Here is an 18,042-nt window from a genome sequence, read left to right on the forward strand (position 1 = left end):
TGTTGCATTTGATGTCTATCGATAACGATTAGAAAAACATCGATAGGTGGTCAATCATCGATAGTATCATGAACAGTACCGGCTGTTCTGCAGGGTGACCATTTATGGTATATTATATACGGTTTGGTATATTTGGACGTCGAAAATATATACTGTACACATTTCCCCTTCAGGTGTCGCTTTTAGTAATTACATAAAAATGTAGTTAATATGTAGCAAATGTGTAGTTAACGTGAAGTTACCATGTAAGGAAATTAATTTAATGGAAATTGTTTAAAACTCTCCTACAATCAAATCCAATTGAAAAAGGGTATTGCAAATTTGCTAGTGTTGTAGAAAATTGATTCATCAATCGTATAAGATTATGTGGGCATGGCTAAGTGTTCTATATAGCTGGGAATATTCGACGGAAGAAAGAATAACCAAGAATTAGTCGTCATAACCGGTTGACAACAACCGGTTCCCATTCCATGCACACATACCCTGGGGGAAATGGATGTTATAGAATTGCGGAAATGTTTGTCTTCCAAGGCTCAGTAGGTATCAGGATCGCTATAAATATATACAAGATACTAATAATACACATGAATATGTCTAAAGAATATCAATTTGAGAAAAGGTCTTAATAAATTGCGTTTGATCTACATATAAAATTAACGAAATAGGGTGCACAAAGGCCTATACACGCATCATGTCTTCAAATACTAGCAACATTGCGACTGTTTTTTTTGTTGAACTATTTTGTTTAAACCTTGTTTTAGTCAAAATACAATAAAAGCAAGGACTAAAAACTAACCAATTGTGTAGAAAATTTGTCAATGGGCTAAAATTATGTGGGCACGGCTAAATATTCTATATAGCTGGTAATATTCGACGGAATATCAAAAACGAGGAATATGTAAAATAGAACGTGAATTTGTCGGTATATTTACGGTATATTTTTTAAATGAGACGGGACTTTTTTTTTCGTATATTTCTGAGAGTCGGACGGTATATTTCTTTTAAAATTAATTTTTTACCACGAATATTACGATGCAGAAACAAATTGTAAAGGAAACGGGTGATGACAAAGTCAGCGCCACTTCAGATGGAATCGTGCTCAACAAGATACCAGCGCTGATCCATACCACGATGAAGAGAGCACCGACATCGACCACAGCAGCAGCAGCCTTGGGCACAAGTAAGTGGCCTCAGACAAACTATGTATCAGAACTAGCATTAATCCCAGCGCACAAATCGACAGCTCCGCCGAAGAACCCCAAGTTTGTGATTCAGTCTGGATCGGCGGCGGCTGGCACTTCGCCGTGGCAGACTGTGACGGCCATCAAAAGGGAATCCCTGGGAATAGCCATCAGCTCGCTGCCGCCCAACACCATCATCAAGAGAGCCACACCTGCTCCGAAAAGCAGCAAGAGCACACTGACGAGTCTGCTGGGCAGCTCGGCTGCGCCTGTGGCTGCGGTGGCACCCGCTACCCGCGTCTCGTCTGCTGTGCACCAGGCTGTTTTTATCAAGCGCGAATTGCCGCAGCAGCGAAGCATTCGAGCCGTCACCATGGGTCTAATGGAGAACGCGACCATGCTGCACCTGGGTCTGGCCAGCGAGCATCTTTCGATACTGAAGCGCCACATATGCCGTAATGCCGCCGTGACCCACCTGGACTGCTGCATAGCGTTGAGGAAACTGCGCCAGAACGAGTCATTTGCCCTGCTGGCCGAATTCTTCGAGCTGAGCGAGTCGGATGCGGAGGAAACGTTCAAGCGGACCATCATCAAGCTGGCTCGCTGCCTGCGGCCCTTAATCTGCTGGCCGGACTCCAACCACTTTCTCAACAGGCTGAAGCACACGCCACTCGACTACCGCTCCGATCTCATGCATCTGCGGTCCATGATTGAGTGCGTGGAAACGGACGTGAGTGAGGCATTGGACTTTAGCTGTCAAAGCTACAAGTTCATACTCTGCATCAACACGAATGGTAATAAAATGCATTCCAATGTGATACCAATATGTAATTTGAGGATTTTCTGTGCTCCTAGGCATCATCAGCTACATCTCCAGCGCCTATCCCGGCCAGTGCGACGATCTGCAGCTGTTCGAGGCCAGCAACTTCAAGAACATCGTACCCGGCTACCTCACGCTGTGTGGCGACCCTGGCAAGGCAGTTCCACGCTCCCGCCAGCCAGTGTCTGATTCCATGTCCAAAACAGACGAAGATGAAGATTCCGCATCGCTGGACGAGCAGAGGCAGCCGGTCACCAAATATGACGCTCAGCAGCTGTCGGGACAGTTGGCCAGCCAGGAGTCATTGTCCGTTGTGGATGGTTCCCTCATCTCGAAGCGTGCCCCGTCAGTCCAGATGCCGACGCTGCGTCTCCAGGAGCCGGCCTGCCGTGCCCAGATGCGCGCCACAATCGACACCCTGCGAGATCACAAAATGCTGCACCACAGCTCCATTCATCAGAAGTCGATGCTTGGGTACCTTAACGAGATGCTGATTGTGGCAGCCGCTCTCTGCAACCTGAAGCGGAAGGAGCTCTCCTCGTAGGACTATCAGGGTGTAGGATTAGTTGTATAAGAGACTGTTTTAAGGTCTGTTTTAAGGCCTTGTATCTTGCATTAAAATCTACTCGTACCAGCAAGTAAATGGTGAATTTTTCTTACGCTGTTTGAGGCTCTGAAATTGTTATTGAATTGAATATTTGTGGACCTCTAGTTCCGGCGAGTTTCTAAGTAGGAATTTGTTTAGACAGCTGAATCAATTCTTATTCTTATTCAATTAACGAAAACAGATGCTCGCTTGTACAAAATTCTTTTTTTAATTTTGCTTTATTTACTGTGGAAAAAATACGCAAAACTAAATACATATTCAACGGAAAGTTGTTCAATGAACTACAATGCAAAATATTATAGCTTGAAAAGATGTCTATATCGTATATCGTGGATATATGTGTATATGGTACATATTCTCTCAGCTTTTCTACGTCAAAAGTGCCTTCACTCTAGCGCTGTCCTTTATCGCGCCTGCTTAATGGATAATAATTAAAAACTTGCTTAGTTAATAAGTGACTCGTACTAAATAGTTAAACATTATATATGTTCCTCCTGCAGCTGCTCCTCGTGACGAACCGTTTTCGGTTGTTTGCTTCGTGTAAAGTTATAACAAGTACGAGTGGCTTTCGTGGACTCCGCTCAGAGCTTCTGGATGATCTCGAACTTCTTCTTGAGGTCGACGCTCTCGTTCTTCGGATCGTACTTCTTCTTGGAGGCAAGCTTGGCCCGCATCTCGGCCACCGTCAGTGGGAGGTTCAGGCTGCCCGCCCGGTTTCCTGCCGCTCCCGCAGCCGCCGTCATAGGAGCTGTTGTCTGGGGCGCTGTCATGGCTGTGGGTGTGGGCGAGGCTGTGGGCGAGGCCGTGCCATTTGTGTTGCCATTGGAACTGCTGTACACATTGCCGTTGCTGTTCATGGAGGCCACCGCGGCCGATGGTGGCGGCGGCGTGCTCATCAGGGTGTTGTTGTTGATCGGCGACGGCGATGACGGTTTGCTACCATTCTGCTGGGGAGAAGCGACGACAGCAGCCACCGGCGGAGGAATGCCCCTGTCCACCACATCCAGGTCGCTGGCATTCATGGTGCTGCCGCTCTGGATGCTGCTGGCATTTGAGGATCGCTTCATGCTCACCATGCTGATGCTGCTGATGTTGGCGCTGGCACCGGGCATCTCCTGCTTGGTTCCCTCATAGCCATTACCGTTCACATTCGGATTGCCATTGCCATTGCCATTCGTTGGTTCACTGCAATTGGAAAGGGCCGATGGCGAGGGCGGCGACACATCTATGGGCTTGCCATCCACATCGATCAGCAGGAGGCGCACCTCGTTGGCAATCGCCTTGATCCGGGCCACCACCTGCTTGTGTGTCTCGCTGCCAATGGAGACACCGTTCACCTCCAGGATGCGATCGCCCTCCTTGAGGCCAGCAGACTCTGCCGGCGACTTGGCGTCCACCTTTCCGATAAACTGTCCCGGCTTCACCTTCTCCGAGTGCAGGTTGAAGCCATAGCCATCGAAATCGGGTCGCTTCACTATGTGACAGGTCTTGGTCACACCCGGCGGCAATGTGGGTGGTGTGGGTGTCTTCGGTGTTGTTGGTGTCGACATTATGGCTGTGGTACAGAGACAGAGAGTTGGAAAAAAAAGTTAGGTTGGTTTTCAGGCATGGAATAGTGTATTAATGGATTCTCTAGTTACTTGCGCCTCACTGTATTGGCGATAGAGAAATGAGTTGTGTTTTGGTTTCTTCAAAGTAATGTAAGGGATACCCTGCAAAGCAAGCCACCTAGGGGTATACCCTATGCACTCACAGAAAGACCCATTCATTTGAAATATACCATAAAGGACAGATGGAGAAGCCCCTAGTAAATGGACAAAGAATACTATTTCCAGGGTAACGTAACCTTCAGCCGAATACTTTCAATTGTATTTCGTCTCGAGAAGTTCTCATTCGCTGCGTAAAACATTTGCTGATAAAAAGCAAGATTTCGTAATGAGCTTTTTGTCGGGAGGCTAGGAATTCAGTCGTACAGTCAGGCTTCCATTAGAGCATGGATACATATCTTTATGGCAATCAGCGGCACTGACTGCCGACTGATAACGAATTGTTTCATTCATTCAGCTTTTGGCCAGGCCTTATCGCAGAGGTGCCCGTGCACCCGCCCTATGACCGACTTGGTAACATTGACAATATGCTGACCTACATGGGGCCGCGACCCTGCTCGATAGCAGTGCCAAACCCTCCCCACTCTGATCGTATGCTACGTGTTTATGGCTACATGGGGCCATTCGTATCTGGAGGGGGACAAGTGCCTGCCATAATTACGGCTGCTTACCAAATAACTTTATGGCCCGTGCTCAAGTTGGGGTTTTGTGTGTGTGTGTCGATCCAGTTAGAAATTCCACCTGCATGCGCTCATGGGTCAAAATTGATTTTTCACGCCCGCTTAACGAAGGGCAACGTGATTTTTCGCCAGAAACTTGGAAAAGCCAGGCAATTCCTGACATTCCCCATGACTTCCTATCGATAAATGTGCCCAAATGGATATCCCCACCTAATGCTAATTCCCCATAATTGAAATCTCCGCTCCATTATTAATTACCCGTAATTTTCAAAGATCCAAAGCCACTCAACGGATACGATGTCGATGCGACCCTGAACTTATGGAAAAAAATATATATACTTCAGGCATTGCAAATTACAAAGGAATGATTTTTGTTCCGCCTTTGCTTGAACATTTGTTTTGCTTTTTATTTATTTATTTTTTATTTTTTGTCGGTTTAAAGTTGAATCATCGCTTTGGAGAGAGAGAGAGAGAGAGAAAGAGCCCGCAAGATTTATGAGTGTTGGCATTAGCCCCTTGATGAGTACGCGACTTAATTTATTGGAGGGGCACATAAGAAGAGGATGCGGCTCGTGTTTGGGCCTGGGCTTGGGCTTGGGGGGATGACCTTGACTTTCCCGCCACTCGAACTTCCATTGTAAGCGATTTTTAATTCAAATACAAAGGTAAACAATGAGCCGCAAAAAAAAACAATATTCAACAATGAGATCGTTCACGTGGGGTCCCAGGGCGGGGAAGATGCTCTCAATGGGGCAATGTCGGAGGGAAATAATAATAATAATAATAATTGATGGACACAGTCGCATGTCCGAAAACGTTTTTGTTGATTTCGATTTCTATTTGGAGGCGAAGCGGGCGCAACAGAAAACGTCACAAAAAAATCAACAAGCTAATCGTTAAATTGAATGGAACATCCACTATATACTCGTATACTCGTTTTGTTAATGAAACCAAAAAACAGATGACCATTAATCAAAATCAAAGGATTACTTTTAAGTTTTAAATAAATTATTTGTAATATTATTTTTTTGAGAATTTAACTCCAAATTAAATCATTTTCAAGGCATAAATTCTGTTTAATATATAGAAAATATATTTTTCTAAGGGAAGTATATTGTTTTTATAAATATTTGTTCTTCAAAATGATTTACTCTTGCGAAACTGTTCATATTTCCGTTTGTTTTGGCCCTTCTGCTCCGTCGGATTCTATAATTGATAATATTTGGTACATTCATAATTCGGTTTTCTGCTTCGTTCCGTCAAGCGATTTCCCGTTGTCCCTCCACTCTGATCTGTCGCTCTACCGTTTCTGGCCATTGGCCGAGCAGCAGGGAGCTCGCCGAGAATGAGGCAAACTTTAATTGAATTTGCAATCAAGCATGAAGTACACACGCACGCACACACACACAGATACAAATATTTGTACATAGATACAATGGAGAATAAGGCATCCCCCCCTTGTACGTTTTGGTGGGGAGACGCGACAGACAACGATGGAGGCTCCATTGTGACAGCAGCAGCAGCAGCTTGTTTGTTGACTTAAGCGGTTTCTCATCATTAAAGCAAATTAGCCGTTAGGCACTTACAGGTAGATGATTTTGATTGTTGATTGTGTCGCCCCTCCCCCCCCCCATCCTGGGGGATGATCCCCACCTCCAAAAATACAGGCAAATCCGTTTTTATATAAATACCGCACGTGGCGGTAACTTTTCCCAGTGCGGCATATTTCCAAGTAAATTCTAATTAAATTTTGTTTTATTTGGAAATTTCGCACCGAATTTAATTATAGTTTCTAGGCAAATATTGAAGGTCTTATCTAAGCAGAGGAAATGATAGAACAAACAGTGGAATTAATGAGATAAAGATACTTTTTATAGCAGTTTCCGATGGGGTTTAGCTACAGGCTATATGTTGGTAATGAATTAAGAATGAGTCAGTTGTGGGTGACTTAATATGGCTATAAAAGATATCGCTTCATGGGAACTGATTTGTAATAAGATATTCTCGAGTCGGACGAGTCATCTGTTAGCGATTACCTCTCAAAAAGGCCCCAAGAAGTGCTGTGATTAGAAAGCCCTTCTGAAGGGAGGCCCCCGTCTATTGGTGTTCGTTCGCTTATGGGAAATTTTCACTGAAAAGCTCTCACCTCGAAACCCCCTTGATCCACAGGGAATGCCGCTTAACCTATCGACGATCCCCCCTGTTGTCTAACTGTGCAATTAGCTGTCATAAATAGCGAGAGAGACAATGCCGAGCTCGATTCGTTTTGGAGTATTATGTAAGCCCTTCACATTTCACGAAATGATGCATCACGAGCCACACTTAAAGGCAGTCCAAAAGTAATGAAAAATATCAACTTATGGCAATAATAACTCAGTCCCAAAATAGCTAAAGAATTTCAAAGATAATTGCCATTGTTTATTATAAAATTAACGAAATATGGAAGAAGCCTACGTAATAATTTAAACAAAAGCTGACGACATTCCTGTGTGTGCTGAGATTTCTTATACAATCGAAAAGGCAAAGTCAAAGTCGAAGAACAGGCGAATAGCTTTCACTATCTGGGGCCGATCGAAGATCAGGAAGCCGAGAGATACTCCTACTCCTACTCGTCGTTGTATATATGGGAACTGACATTATCTTAAGAACATAAGACACATTTTAATTTCTGTGTTTGACTTTATCAAATATTTTTGTTGCCTGCCAAATAGATTCCCATTCTCAGGCGCTTATCTTATCTTTTCTTGATTTTAATTAAGAATTTCTGGGACCTTGTCTCCGCCATATTCATGAGTAATTATGCGCGTAATGCTCGTAACTGGTATTTTTTCAGTACTTTGGTTTTTTTTTCTGGGATAGATGACGTCAAAAAGAAGGTTTTTTTTTTTTGGGGTTCATTTAGCACCTCCAGAGATGGGACGCAGAAACGGATGTGGTGACAGTTTAGAGCCCTGTTTCTGTTCATGAATCACTTGGGCACTGAGAGAAAACTCATTAGCAGCGGCAGCAGCAGCCTCCTCCTCCCCAGATCTCCGGGCAGAGGCGATGCGTGCGCGCCTCATGAGTGACTGTCGGTTGTTGTCGCCCCCTGCTCGGGCGCTTGGGAATTGTTAGCAAATGCCTTTTTGTACAGCTGGGAAAACTCTTTGCGAAACTGGTTATGGATTTATTATTTATTCTTTGCATAGCGAGAGTGCCCCACAGTGCACACGGGCAGGCGGCGGTATATTAGACAGAAGGCTGCAAATATCTACTGTAGAAGCGAAATCATTCGAGTGCAAACCTTTTTTTTTCATTTTCCAGGGTACTCTTTAAGTCGAGCAGCCATGCGCTGGCTCACAATTTTTCTATTATCCAATGACAATGGCAAAACGCTGTAAATGTGAATGACTGTGACCCCTCCGTGGCCCCCAGTCTCCGAGAGAAACACCTGCATGGAGAAGACACTTGAATGCTTGGTTATAAGCATTCATCAGGCCCCGCCAATGTCAAACGGGCCAAGTAAATATTTGTGTTAGTTTCTCGTGTATAAAATGCATTAAATATCACATTACATGGCGGATAGTTTGCACAAGTTTATGACATTCTCTCAAGGAAATGCTGTACTCTAGCCGATAGATCGCAAAGAGCTGGCAGGAAAGAACTGATACTCTTTCTCCGAACAAAGTGGAAAAGTGAATCTGGCCATTACCCTTCCCGTTTCATTTCATTAATGAGAAAAAAGAGAAAACCCGTACCTGGCACGCCCAGAGGCAATCATATATCATTGTTCCCGGGTTTCACAGGTCTTCTCGGATAACGGATACACGAGTACGTAAACCTTTTGGCTGTACTTCTGGGCGGTGTCTGCGACAATCAATCAAAACATTAATAAGCAAATAAACAACGGAGTGAATTACGAGTTCTTGTAAAATTCAATGAAAAACTGCAAGAAATGAAACCTCTGCAATTTTGTAAGACATATTTCTTGATGTTCTTTCGCTGAATGCTAGGCAAAATGTATCTGACAGTACGCGTACACACACAGAAAAGCCCTCAACGATATACACCGATACAGCCACTGACGACAGATACAGATACTTTTGAGAGCCCACCAGCAAAAAGGAAAAATAATAATAATAATAAAAGGAAGGTATAAAGATCGTCCAAGCGAGAGAGAAGCCAAGAGATGGCATGAGAGAGAGAGAGAGAGAGAGCCACTTGGATGCTGTCGTCTCTCTGGGCCTGGAAGAACCCGGTCCTAACCAAAATCATTTTGAGCTGCCTCAAATATTCTTTGTGCGTTCCAGCCGGCGAATATTTCAGTTAAGAGGACACCCTTTCGCAGGGGGTCTCTCACATGGGAGATATCTTCTGTAACTCCCAAAATATGGGAATACCTAGGGATAGAATTTCAATAAAAAACAGCAGATATTATAATTTGATCTTTCATCTTTTTGGTATATTTCTCTAGGGCATTTACAAGTCGGTTTTCGATAAGAACAAAATTCAGCTTCCTTTCTTGTTTCGTCTGGGATTTCGTTTCATTCTTTTTTTTTTTTGTAACTTTTTTTTTTTTTTTTATTTGGCCGAGAGCTTGAGAAAATAAAAATTGATTCTAGAACCTGTTTTTTTGGCTCTGCCGCGGCGTATGTTCGTCTCTTCTGTTTGTGGCTCTTTGTGCTGGCCTTTTGAAATATCTTTGGGCTTTGTACTTGTTTTTGTGGCAGCAGCCCCTTCGCAGCAGCCGCTGTTTTTAGGCGTTTCTTGAGTTTGTTGTTGGGATCTTGTTTGGGTTTGCGTTTGGGTCGGGGTCTCTGGTCTCCGTCCAATCAACAGAAAAAAAAAAAACAAAAATGAAGGAAGAGAAATACTTAAGCGAACGATCTCTGGAGCGGACTTTTTGGGGCTTTCGTTTTCGTTTGTCTGGGATAGCCATTTAATAACGTACATATTTTTATATAATTTATACCATTTTGGTCTTCTATTTTTCGAAAGTTTATCACACAAAAAAAAAGGCGAATCGAAAAGGTAAGATTTCGTATAAATTATCGCATTGGGTTTTTGGGGAGAGTCGTTTTGTTGCATCTACTGCGTCGTCCGTCAATGGTTTTCTCAGACCTTGAGAATATTATAAATTAACTATTGGGAAAAAAATTATGATGATTGCCAGCTTAAATAGAAATAATAGTACACAAACAAAACAATGCGCCGACCAAGTGTGCAAATTGTTAGCCAAACACAAAAACAAAACTTTGAAAAGTACATATATAATACAATCTTTATATATGTATGTGGAAACATGGTGTCTATATGTGCATGGAGATTTTTGCTGCAATTGTGGAGATTTTCGCATGCCACTGAATGGATGTGGGAACGACTGTACACCTGTCTGCCTAAATATGATAAATATATACAGGGGTGTGCAAATTCCTGGGAAAAGATCTATCAAAAGATCGTTTGAGATATTTTTGGCATGGATTTTCAAGGCTACGAAAGCTAGGGTTCGATGATCACTCTTTGGGCTGTTTAAGCGGAATTCGTAGATGGTATTTCTTCTAGGAAATGACTTAACATTTAGGTGTGGTCTCGACCGAAGATATTCTATGCTCTCTTCAAGAACAGGTTGATTTTTCACCTGCACAACGTCTGGAACGTCTGGGGGAACGTGCCAAAAAGAGACGATCTGTAACTGTGTTAAATGCAAAACTTGATCGTTAAATACCAAAGCAGGAGTCATTAATCGAATTAGCATAGCATTGGTGGTCAGAAGAAGCCGAGAAGATCGTCAGAGGAAAAAAAAAACCCCCAGCTCCACTAGGAAAACCGTGGAAAAAGAGCGAAGGCCTGGGGGAAAACCAGAAAAACACGCGACAAAAATGCACAACCAGCGATCAGGTGAAGTAAACCGGTGAATTGATAGCCCCAATCCCCCCCACCAAACGACTCAAACTAAAATAAAGACAAAATCTAAAACCAAAGCCAACCAAAAACAAAAAAAAAACCATCAAAGAAACCTGCTCTGTGACGGGGGGACATTGCTGGAATACCAGAGTTGACGCAGCCGCCGAAAGGGGAAGAAGAAGAAGAAGGAGGAGGAGGAGGTGGACGAGTAGAAGAAAAAACCCGCAAAGTTGAAAGCGAATTATGAATAGCAAAGCCAAAGCAAAAGCAAAGCCAAAGCCAAAGCCAAAGCACAGCGAAAGAGACAACAACAAAAAAAAAAATGGCATGCATGTCGCATTTGAAAACGGCCTTATGCAATTTGCCAGAGCGGGCGAGAAAGAGAGGGCAATAAATCAAAACAATTATTATGTAAGGCTTGTGGCAGTGGCGGCGGCGGCGCCGAGTGCAGTGCGAAAACAGTTAACGCAGGGCCACACTTTTTCGAGCTGTGCCACAAATAGAAATGAATTTTAATTTGAATTTCGTTTATTTATTTATGGCGTTTAAAAGGCAGTCCAGAGATTCCTGCCTCCCTTTCTCCCTGGCCTCTTCTCTCTTTCTGCCTGCGCTTCCTCTTTGGCTTGCGTGTGCGAATTGTTTATTTAATTTTAGTTATTGAAAATGCAATTTGGATTGCTTTCAATTTGGCCAGTGTTCAAGCTAAATGGGTTTTTATTAACAGCATTAAGTCGTTAACAAGTATTTTGTGGATGGGATATACGGTTATACGACATCATAAATAAGCTAATGACGTAATTTTATATATTCTGGCGCATTCTAGGCTTAAAAACCATCGGTGGAAAATGTTTCATTGAAATTCTCCCTGCCTTCGAAACTCAATGTCCCTCCAACTGTCTCAAGATCGTGCCTGCTGGCCAAAGCTTCTACAACTGTATCAAGGCTGACCACGACCACACATCAGTGCAAATTTCATCACAACTTACCGTTTGTTCAGGCAAATAGATTCCCTTTCAGTGTACGCTTGTTTTTGCTGGTCTTCTTTCGCCTCCTCTTCTTCTGCTGCTGCTGGCTGCTGCTCTGCTTGAAGCTGCTGTTGCTGTTGCTTTTTGTATGCAAACGCTGTCACACAGCCACGACACACACGCGTTGTTGTTTCTTTTTAAGCCTTGCTTATCTTTTAATGAAGGAGCTGCTGGCAGCGACGCGACCGAGAGAAGCGAAGCACACGAAACACACACTCTCGGCGGTGTAGTAAAAATAACTGTTGATGTTCCACGACCCGAGAGAGCTCCGCACGCGAGAGACAGAGAGAGAGAGAGAGTGAGTGGAATGGTTGGTGGTGGTTGTTGTGCGCTCGATCCGTTGGGAACTTGTTAACGCTTTCGCGGGCGACTCGTAACTGATTTCGGCAGCAGAGACCTCCGTAGGTGAGACCCTGTTCGGACCCTCTTCGGAAACCCAGGTGAGCGCTGGCGCTGAGCTGTAGATCGTTTTAACATTGGTGTAGCATACTTTTAGCTGGCTTTCAGATTTTACCTTTGTTTTTTCTACCCATGTTTTACCTTCGATTCCCTTGGTTCAATGCTTTGGGGCCCTTCACTCCATTGAATTCTATACACACCCCCCAACCGTATTAACTCCCATTGTCTGTCCCCCCGTAGCTGGGGGCGAGGCAGGAGGCACCTTATCAGCGGTAGCCACTGTGGTTTCCAACTGAACGCGTTACCTGTATGGAAATCAATTTGGGCAATGGCTGTGCCTACCCTCTCCCTCACCGGCCATATGCGGAAAATCCCTTTTTCCCCAAAACATACGAAATCGGATTTCGTAGAACAATAAGCGAAGCCTCTTCTTACGTTACTGAGCCTGCAGAAAGTGGTACAGTTGCACAGAGTTGCCTTGAAAAAGTAATCAAAACATGCCGAAATAATGAAATCCATCAAATGTGTGGGTGTGCGGCGGTCAACTGTACTTGTGTCATAGGTTCGACAGCTGACAACTGTCATTTTCGGGTGGGTGTTGGTTTCCACCTGCCCATGGAATTTATTTAATTTCCGCATGACCATTGAAGTAAATTGACTTCCAGCCCCCGCATCGCATCCTTGCACATGTGGCAGTGGAACGGGATGGGATGGGATGGGGCGGCAAACAAAGGAAAATGGTATGCACTGTGCACAGTGGCAATGCCAATGCAAATTTAACCATATCTTCCAGATAAACATCGAAGCGAAATAGTCAAAGTTCCGTTCTGTTGGTGCTTTTTTCGGGGGCTCTTTGGCGACATTTCGACGCTCTGCTTCGTTGCTCTTATCGTTTTAATTAGTTTTTGAAAAAGTTGCGACCGATGGAGGAGCTCCACTCAAGCTCTGCCGCTGCCGCTGCCCCTGCCCAGGGCACATGTGGCAGACAGGGATGGAGAGAGCACAGGCAATTATGAGATTGCTAATAAGTTGCCACTTAGGAGTCCGATTGCATTTAAGGAGCGACTCCTTTTACATTTAATTAAGGCCAGTGAAGGGCGCCACCTGCTCTGTTTTCCTGTTTATCTTTCGTGGGGCCTTCTGTGCGGGGGGTGGTGTGGTGCTGCTGGGCTGTGGTGTGGTGTGCGCTTAGCCCTTTTCCAATTTGCATGAATATTTATAGGAAATGGCGCGGAATTAAATGCAACTCCCCAAGAAACGTCGCCGGATTAGGCAGAATACCTCTGGCAGCCAACAAATTTATATGCAAAACAACAAAAACAGAATGCAGAACAAAAATAAGTAAGAAGAGAAAATGCAATGGCGGCTGGGGCGAGGCTGTCGAGAGATTTGGCAAAAGTTTCGTGCACCTGCAATAAAAAAGTTTCTTTTAATCCTCCCGGGGATTTCGTAATAAATGATTTAAATTGCATTCCATTCGCACCCAATGAAAGAGAACGAACACCGAACACCCCAGATATCGAAGAGAAGTGATGTGGAAAACATATGGGGAGTCCCTTGAATTTACATTTACAAGCGGCAACGCCCTTTCGGCTCTTTTCAGATCTTAAGTGGAACGAAAACTTGAACGGGTAAACTCAAATGAACTTTTTGTGCTCAAACCGTGCAAAAATCGTTCAATCTTTTTAAGTAAAGTACCAGGCGCACAGCGTCGAGCAGCCGGCGAGCGGAACCTATTCGAATCCGCTGGCCAATCGCATAGCTGTCTATCTGTGTCTCGCTCTGTTCTATGTCGTGCTCTCGCCCAGCAGCGCTGGCCATCCCTTTCTAGCGCGTGGCATGAAATTTTACGTTTCGTTTGTACTTTGAAACGATCATGCGGGTCCGCTCATATCTGGGGAGAGTGGGAGAGAGCTCTGTTTCTCTCTCCTGCGCCCCTGGTGTACACATGGATCACTTTATCGATTTTACGAAGAAGCGAAAATATGCGATCGATTGTGATCTCGAAATCGGAATATTTTTCGTGGCGAAAACGTCGCCCAACGAGCATCAAGAAAATACATTAAAATAGAGGAAAAAAAAGACAAAAAATGTACTTGGAGATGCCGGGGATTGAACCCGGGGCCTCTCACATGCAAAGCGAGCGCTCTACCACTGAGCTACATCCCCTGATGGACATCGAAGGGCTAAATCCAAACACAAGACACGCGGCCGGTAAATGGCGAAGCGCAGACAGATTGTCTCTCAGGTGGGGAATAGAACAAAATCTCCTTATTTCGTTTATTTCAGTTGTTTCTAGTATATAATTATTATATATACAAAATTCTTGTGCACCCCTCCCACCTTTAGCACTGCCATTCACAACACCTTGTACACTTTGGAGCGCGAATCGCTCAACGGGGATGTAGCTCAGTGGTAGAGCGCTCGCTTTGCATGTGAGAGGCCCCGGGTTCAATCCCCGGCATCTCCAAGTACATTTTTTTTGTATTTTCTTCTCTCTTTTGGAACTTTAAATATGTTTAGAGCCGGAACGCGCATCAAAGAGGGAGTTGTGATGCCTCTGTGTGTGGCTGTGTGGCTGCTCTGGAAGAGTCAGGCCAGGGCCAAAACGACTTGATTTATGCGCATCGAGGCGGCAATAATGAATTATTTATACCGATTTACGGCTGCCAGGCAGGTCTGCATGTCAATTGGCAAAAACACACTACGGCTGCCAGACCAGGAAGGCGGATCGAGAGGGAGAGTGGAAGCGGGAGGGGAAGGGCATATCCAAAACTTGTACGATTCTCTTGGCCTGTGTTTGACTTCTGGCCGGCATTTAAGCCAAAGCCACAATGCAGTCAAGTGGTTAAAATGTGTATACCGTAACGTAACTCGTCCCCCCCCCCCCCCCATCCAGCCAGGCTGCCATAGGCGTTGGGGCATGTCTAGGCGCTGCGCTGGTGGTGCTGGTTGGGGCTGCAAAGGAAATTGCCTTGTTCTCACTTTTGCAACATTTGCTCAGTGGAAATTAAAATTAAATTTTGCATGAGCCGCAAGTTGACTTGAGCTGTCCTTCCTGTGTATGTACGAGTATATCGTAGGCCGCCTGCTGGGCCATACTATAGCCATGCCTGAAATGGATATGGCCAAAAATTGTGTGTGTGTGCCAGAGAGCCGGGCTCCTGGACAGGCAATTGATTTTGTTGCGGTTGCCTGGCTGTGCTACACATGTCTTTGATTTCCTTATTGGTGTTCTGGTGGTGACCCTTTTTCTTGGGGCTCCCTCCATTATCAATTAGTAAGAAGTCCAAAATCCTAAATCAGAAATGCGAAATCCCAATGCCCAGACAGACAGGCAGACAGGCAGACAGGCTCTCGCATAAATAAGATTTGCCATGTCTCATGTTGCATTGCATTGAAATTAATTACCATAACGACGTCTGTTCGTGTCAGTGTGTGGTATTTATTTGCTTGCAATAAATATTTTATGGCACGGAGAGACCCTGATGGACTTGAAAGGCTTCAAGCTAGATTTTGAATAAAATAAAATCGAAATCGAAATTGTCACACAGAATTTATGTAATTGGATAAACACCGCAAGGACTCCAGGACACAGTGCCAAGGCGAGACAGAGAGAGAGATTGTCCTGTCTGGACAGGCCTCGTTTCGGTCTGGGGCCTGGGCCCCTGCTAAATAATTGAGGCAACAAACTAAACAAATGACATGGCCTCAATTCTGTGACGGGGCGTGTCAAGAAGCCGGGGGGGGGGGGGGGGGGCCTCGGGGGGCTGGTCTGCAGTTATGGCACGGTCTGGTGGCCAAGTTATTGATTTCATTCAGTTGCAGCTCACATTACAATGCAATCAATGGAAATTCCAGCTAGAATGATTTCGGGTCGTATAAGCCAAAAGAGTGCCACCCCAGGTATCCCTGGGAATGCTTACTCCTTTCTTTGTTGGGGCATGCCCCATGATAATACGGTAATGCGCTCAATTATATTATAGCTTAACCGATGCTCTCTCTCTCTGTGGCTTATCGTAATCGCCTGAATCGACGACCCCGCTCTAATTACCCAACCACAAATGGAAGTTAAGATAAGAAAAGGACATTCAGGGGCTTAGACACACTCCCACACACACACATTGGGCCGACTTAAGACCCAGATATTAATGACATTAAATGGACATTCAAAATTCTCTTTCTGCTATCAACATCATCATCATGGATACTCGTGTCTGTGCGAGTGGTTTGGGGGCGAAAGTGAAAAATCATACATATCCCCACTTCTGGGTGGGGGGGGGCAGCCCCTGTGTGGGAAATTAATAATGCATTCGATATCGTAGCCACTTTGCATTCAAATTCAATTGTGCTTGTGCGTGCAAATTCAATTCCCCAAAGCCCCCCCAAACAGCATCAAAGTAAATTATATTGCTGCAAAATTTAAATGCGAAACTATTTACGGATCGGTGCAGGGAGAAGGCCGGCAGGAATGACAATTGCAAGTGTCAAAAAAGGAAGCGCAGATGCCTAAGCCTTGAAACCCGGACCACCGTCAACACAATCACGTTTCAATTAACACACACAGACACCAGGCCTGGTCCTGCTCTGAGTCCTGGCTACTGGCCACTGGCCACTGGCTACTGGGTCCTGTATCCTGGCCATATTCATATGTAAAACACGCACGCAACGGCTGCTCATTGGGCAGGGTTTAATGGGCTAAGGAGGCCCGGCACAGACAGAGGCACAGAGGCACAGAGGCACAGGCACACATGCCGTTGTCCCCCTGGCCCATGGGGGGTGGTCCATGGCCGCATGGACATCATAATTCTGGCCACAACTCCCAAACACCGCAAACGCCCAGCATGCACATAGCAGGTCCCCCCCCGCCCCACCCCCTTGGTCAGCCGGTTCTATGGAGCGCATGAACTAATTACGTTAATATGCGACAACGTTTTCATAGTCGAAAAATGCTGCATGCCTCTGTGGCAGGGACCAGGGGGGGGGGGGGGGGATAACCGTCATTGGATTGCTGCAAAACGAGGTAGGGTCGTGGCAGATCACTTGCTAAAGTTAGGGAAAATGTACTTTAAGGCCTACCCTTTGCCTCCTACTGTACTTCAGATATGCTCGATTGGTTACTGTTCTGTTTGGCAGAAATTCTAGGTCTGTTATTCCCCCGAAAAACTCGTTTCGATGCTCGGACAGGAGCATTACCACGCTGACGAGGCTGCATGCCACCGCTGGAGTAAGTTAGAGTGCAACTGTTTGGCTATTAAGAATGCCAACACACACCCCGGGGGGGCACGGAGATGAGCGGACGTGCACTCTGAAAGCGTACGTGTTGAACGTCGGTTATCATACCAGGTGTAGTACAGAGTAAGCCCATCAGACCTCCCCCCCCCCCCCCCCCCCGTTGCTTTTGCATTCATAAATAAGACATCCAACGGGGGAGACCCTGCCCCAACCAACCGCACAGTTCATCCTGTCCATTTGCCCAACAGGAGGCCCACACACACACACACACACACACACGTACGCCTTTCGATCATTCCCTCAAAGCCCATCCAATCCGAGGGGGGGCGGGATGGGATGATGCCTGGGGGTTGATGCCGGTGCCGGTATGCGTTTGCAGAGTCCTGCCGTTGACAGCCACTGCTGTCATTCATTCATTAATGCATTTTCCTGATTTTCACTCATTTAACTCTATAGATTTTTCATTTTGCCTATTACGTGGCAGGGGTCCGGGTCCGGGTCCTGCCGTTGTGCTGCCGCCCCTGGCATTTGCCAGAGCTCCAGTGTCCTGCCAGCTGGGAGCCATGCTTCATTTACTTTGTTGTCGGTGGCCATTAGTTTGGACG

The 18,042-nt window shown here is 45.3% G+C and overlaps 2 protein-coding genes and 2 non-coding genes across 5 annotated transcripts; 2 read left to right on the forward strand and 2 right to left on the reverse strand.

Moving 5' to 3' along the window:
* The first annotated feature begins 967 nt into the window (after window positions 1-967).
* On the forward strand, window positions 968-2,680 carry LOC108160237. The gene is made up of 3 exons (XM_017294094.2): window positions 968-1,180; window positions 1,244-1,975; window positions 2,037-2,680. The coding sequence occupies exons 1-3, from the start codon at window positions 1,033-1,035 to the stop codon at window positions 2,543-2,545; spliced, it is 1,389 nt and encodes a 462-aa protein (XP_017149583.1). The 5' UTR covers window positions 968-1,032; the 3' UTR covers window positions 2,546-2,680.
* Window positions 2,681-2,807: 127 nt separating this feature from the next.
* Window positions 2,808-12,193, reverse strand: LOC108160238 (Na(+)/H(+) exchange regulatory cofactor NHE-RF1). 2 transcript variants are annotated; one of them, XM_033391242.1, is made up of 3 exons: window positions 11,765-12,193; window positions 8,633-8,741; window positions 2,808-4,163 (listed from the first exon to the last, which is right to left on the reverse strand). In XM_033391242.1, exon 3 carries the CDS (start codon window positions 4,156-4,158, stop codon window positions 3,190-3,192), a length of 969 nt encoding a protein of 322 aa, XP_033247133.1. In that variant the 5' UTR covers window positions 4,159-4,163; window positions 8,633-8,741; window positions 11,765-12,193; the 3' UTR covers window positions 2,808-3,189. The 2 variants fall into 2 exon arrangements, with proteins under 2 accessions (XP_033247133.1, XP_017149584.1); XM_017294095.2 differs by lacking the exon at window positions 8,633-8,741.
* A 2,106-nt stretch (window positions 12,194-14,299) lies between these two features.
* Window positions 14,300-14,371, reverse strand: Trnaa-ugc. Its single transcript has one exon. It is a non-coding gene; the product is annotated as a tRNA-Ala (tRNA).
* A 229-nt stretch (window positions 14,372-14,600) lies between these two features.
* Trnaa-ugc lies at window positions 14,601-14,672 on the forward strand. The gene has a single exon. It is a non-coding gene; the product is annotated as a tRNA-Ala (tRNA).
* Window positions 14,673-18,042: the final 3,370 nt, after the last annotated feature.

This window comes from Drosophila miranda, chromosome 3, assembly GCF_003369915.1.
Source record: "Drosophila miranda strain MSH22 chromosome 3, D.miranda_PacBio2.1, whole genome shotgun sequence".
NCBI classification, from domain to species: domain Eukaryota; kingdom Metazoa; phylum Arthropoda; class Insecta; order Diptera; family Drosophilidae; genus Drosophila; species Drosophila miranda.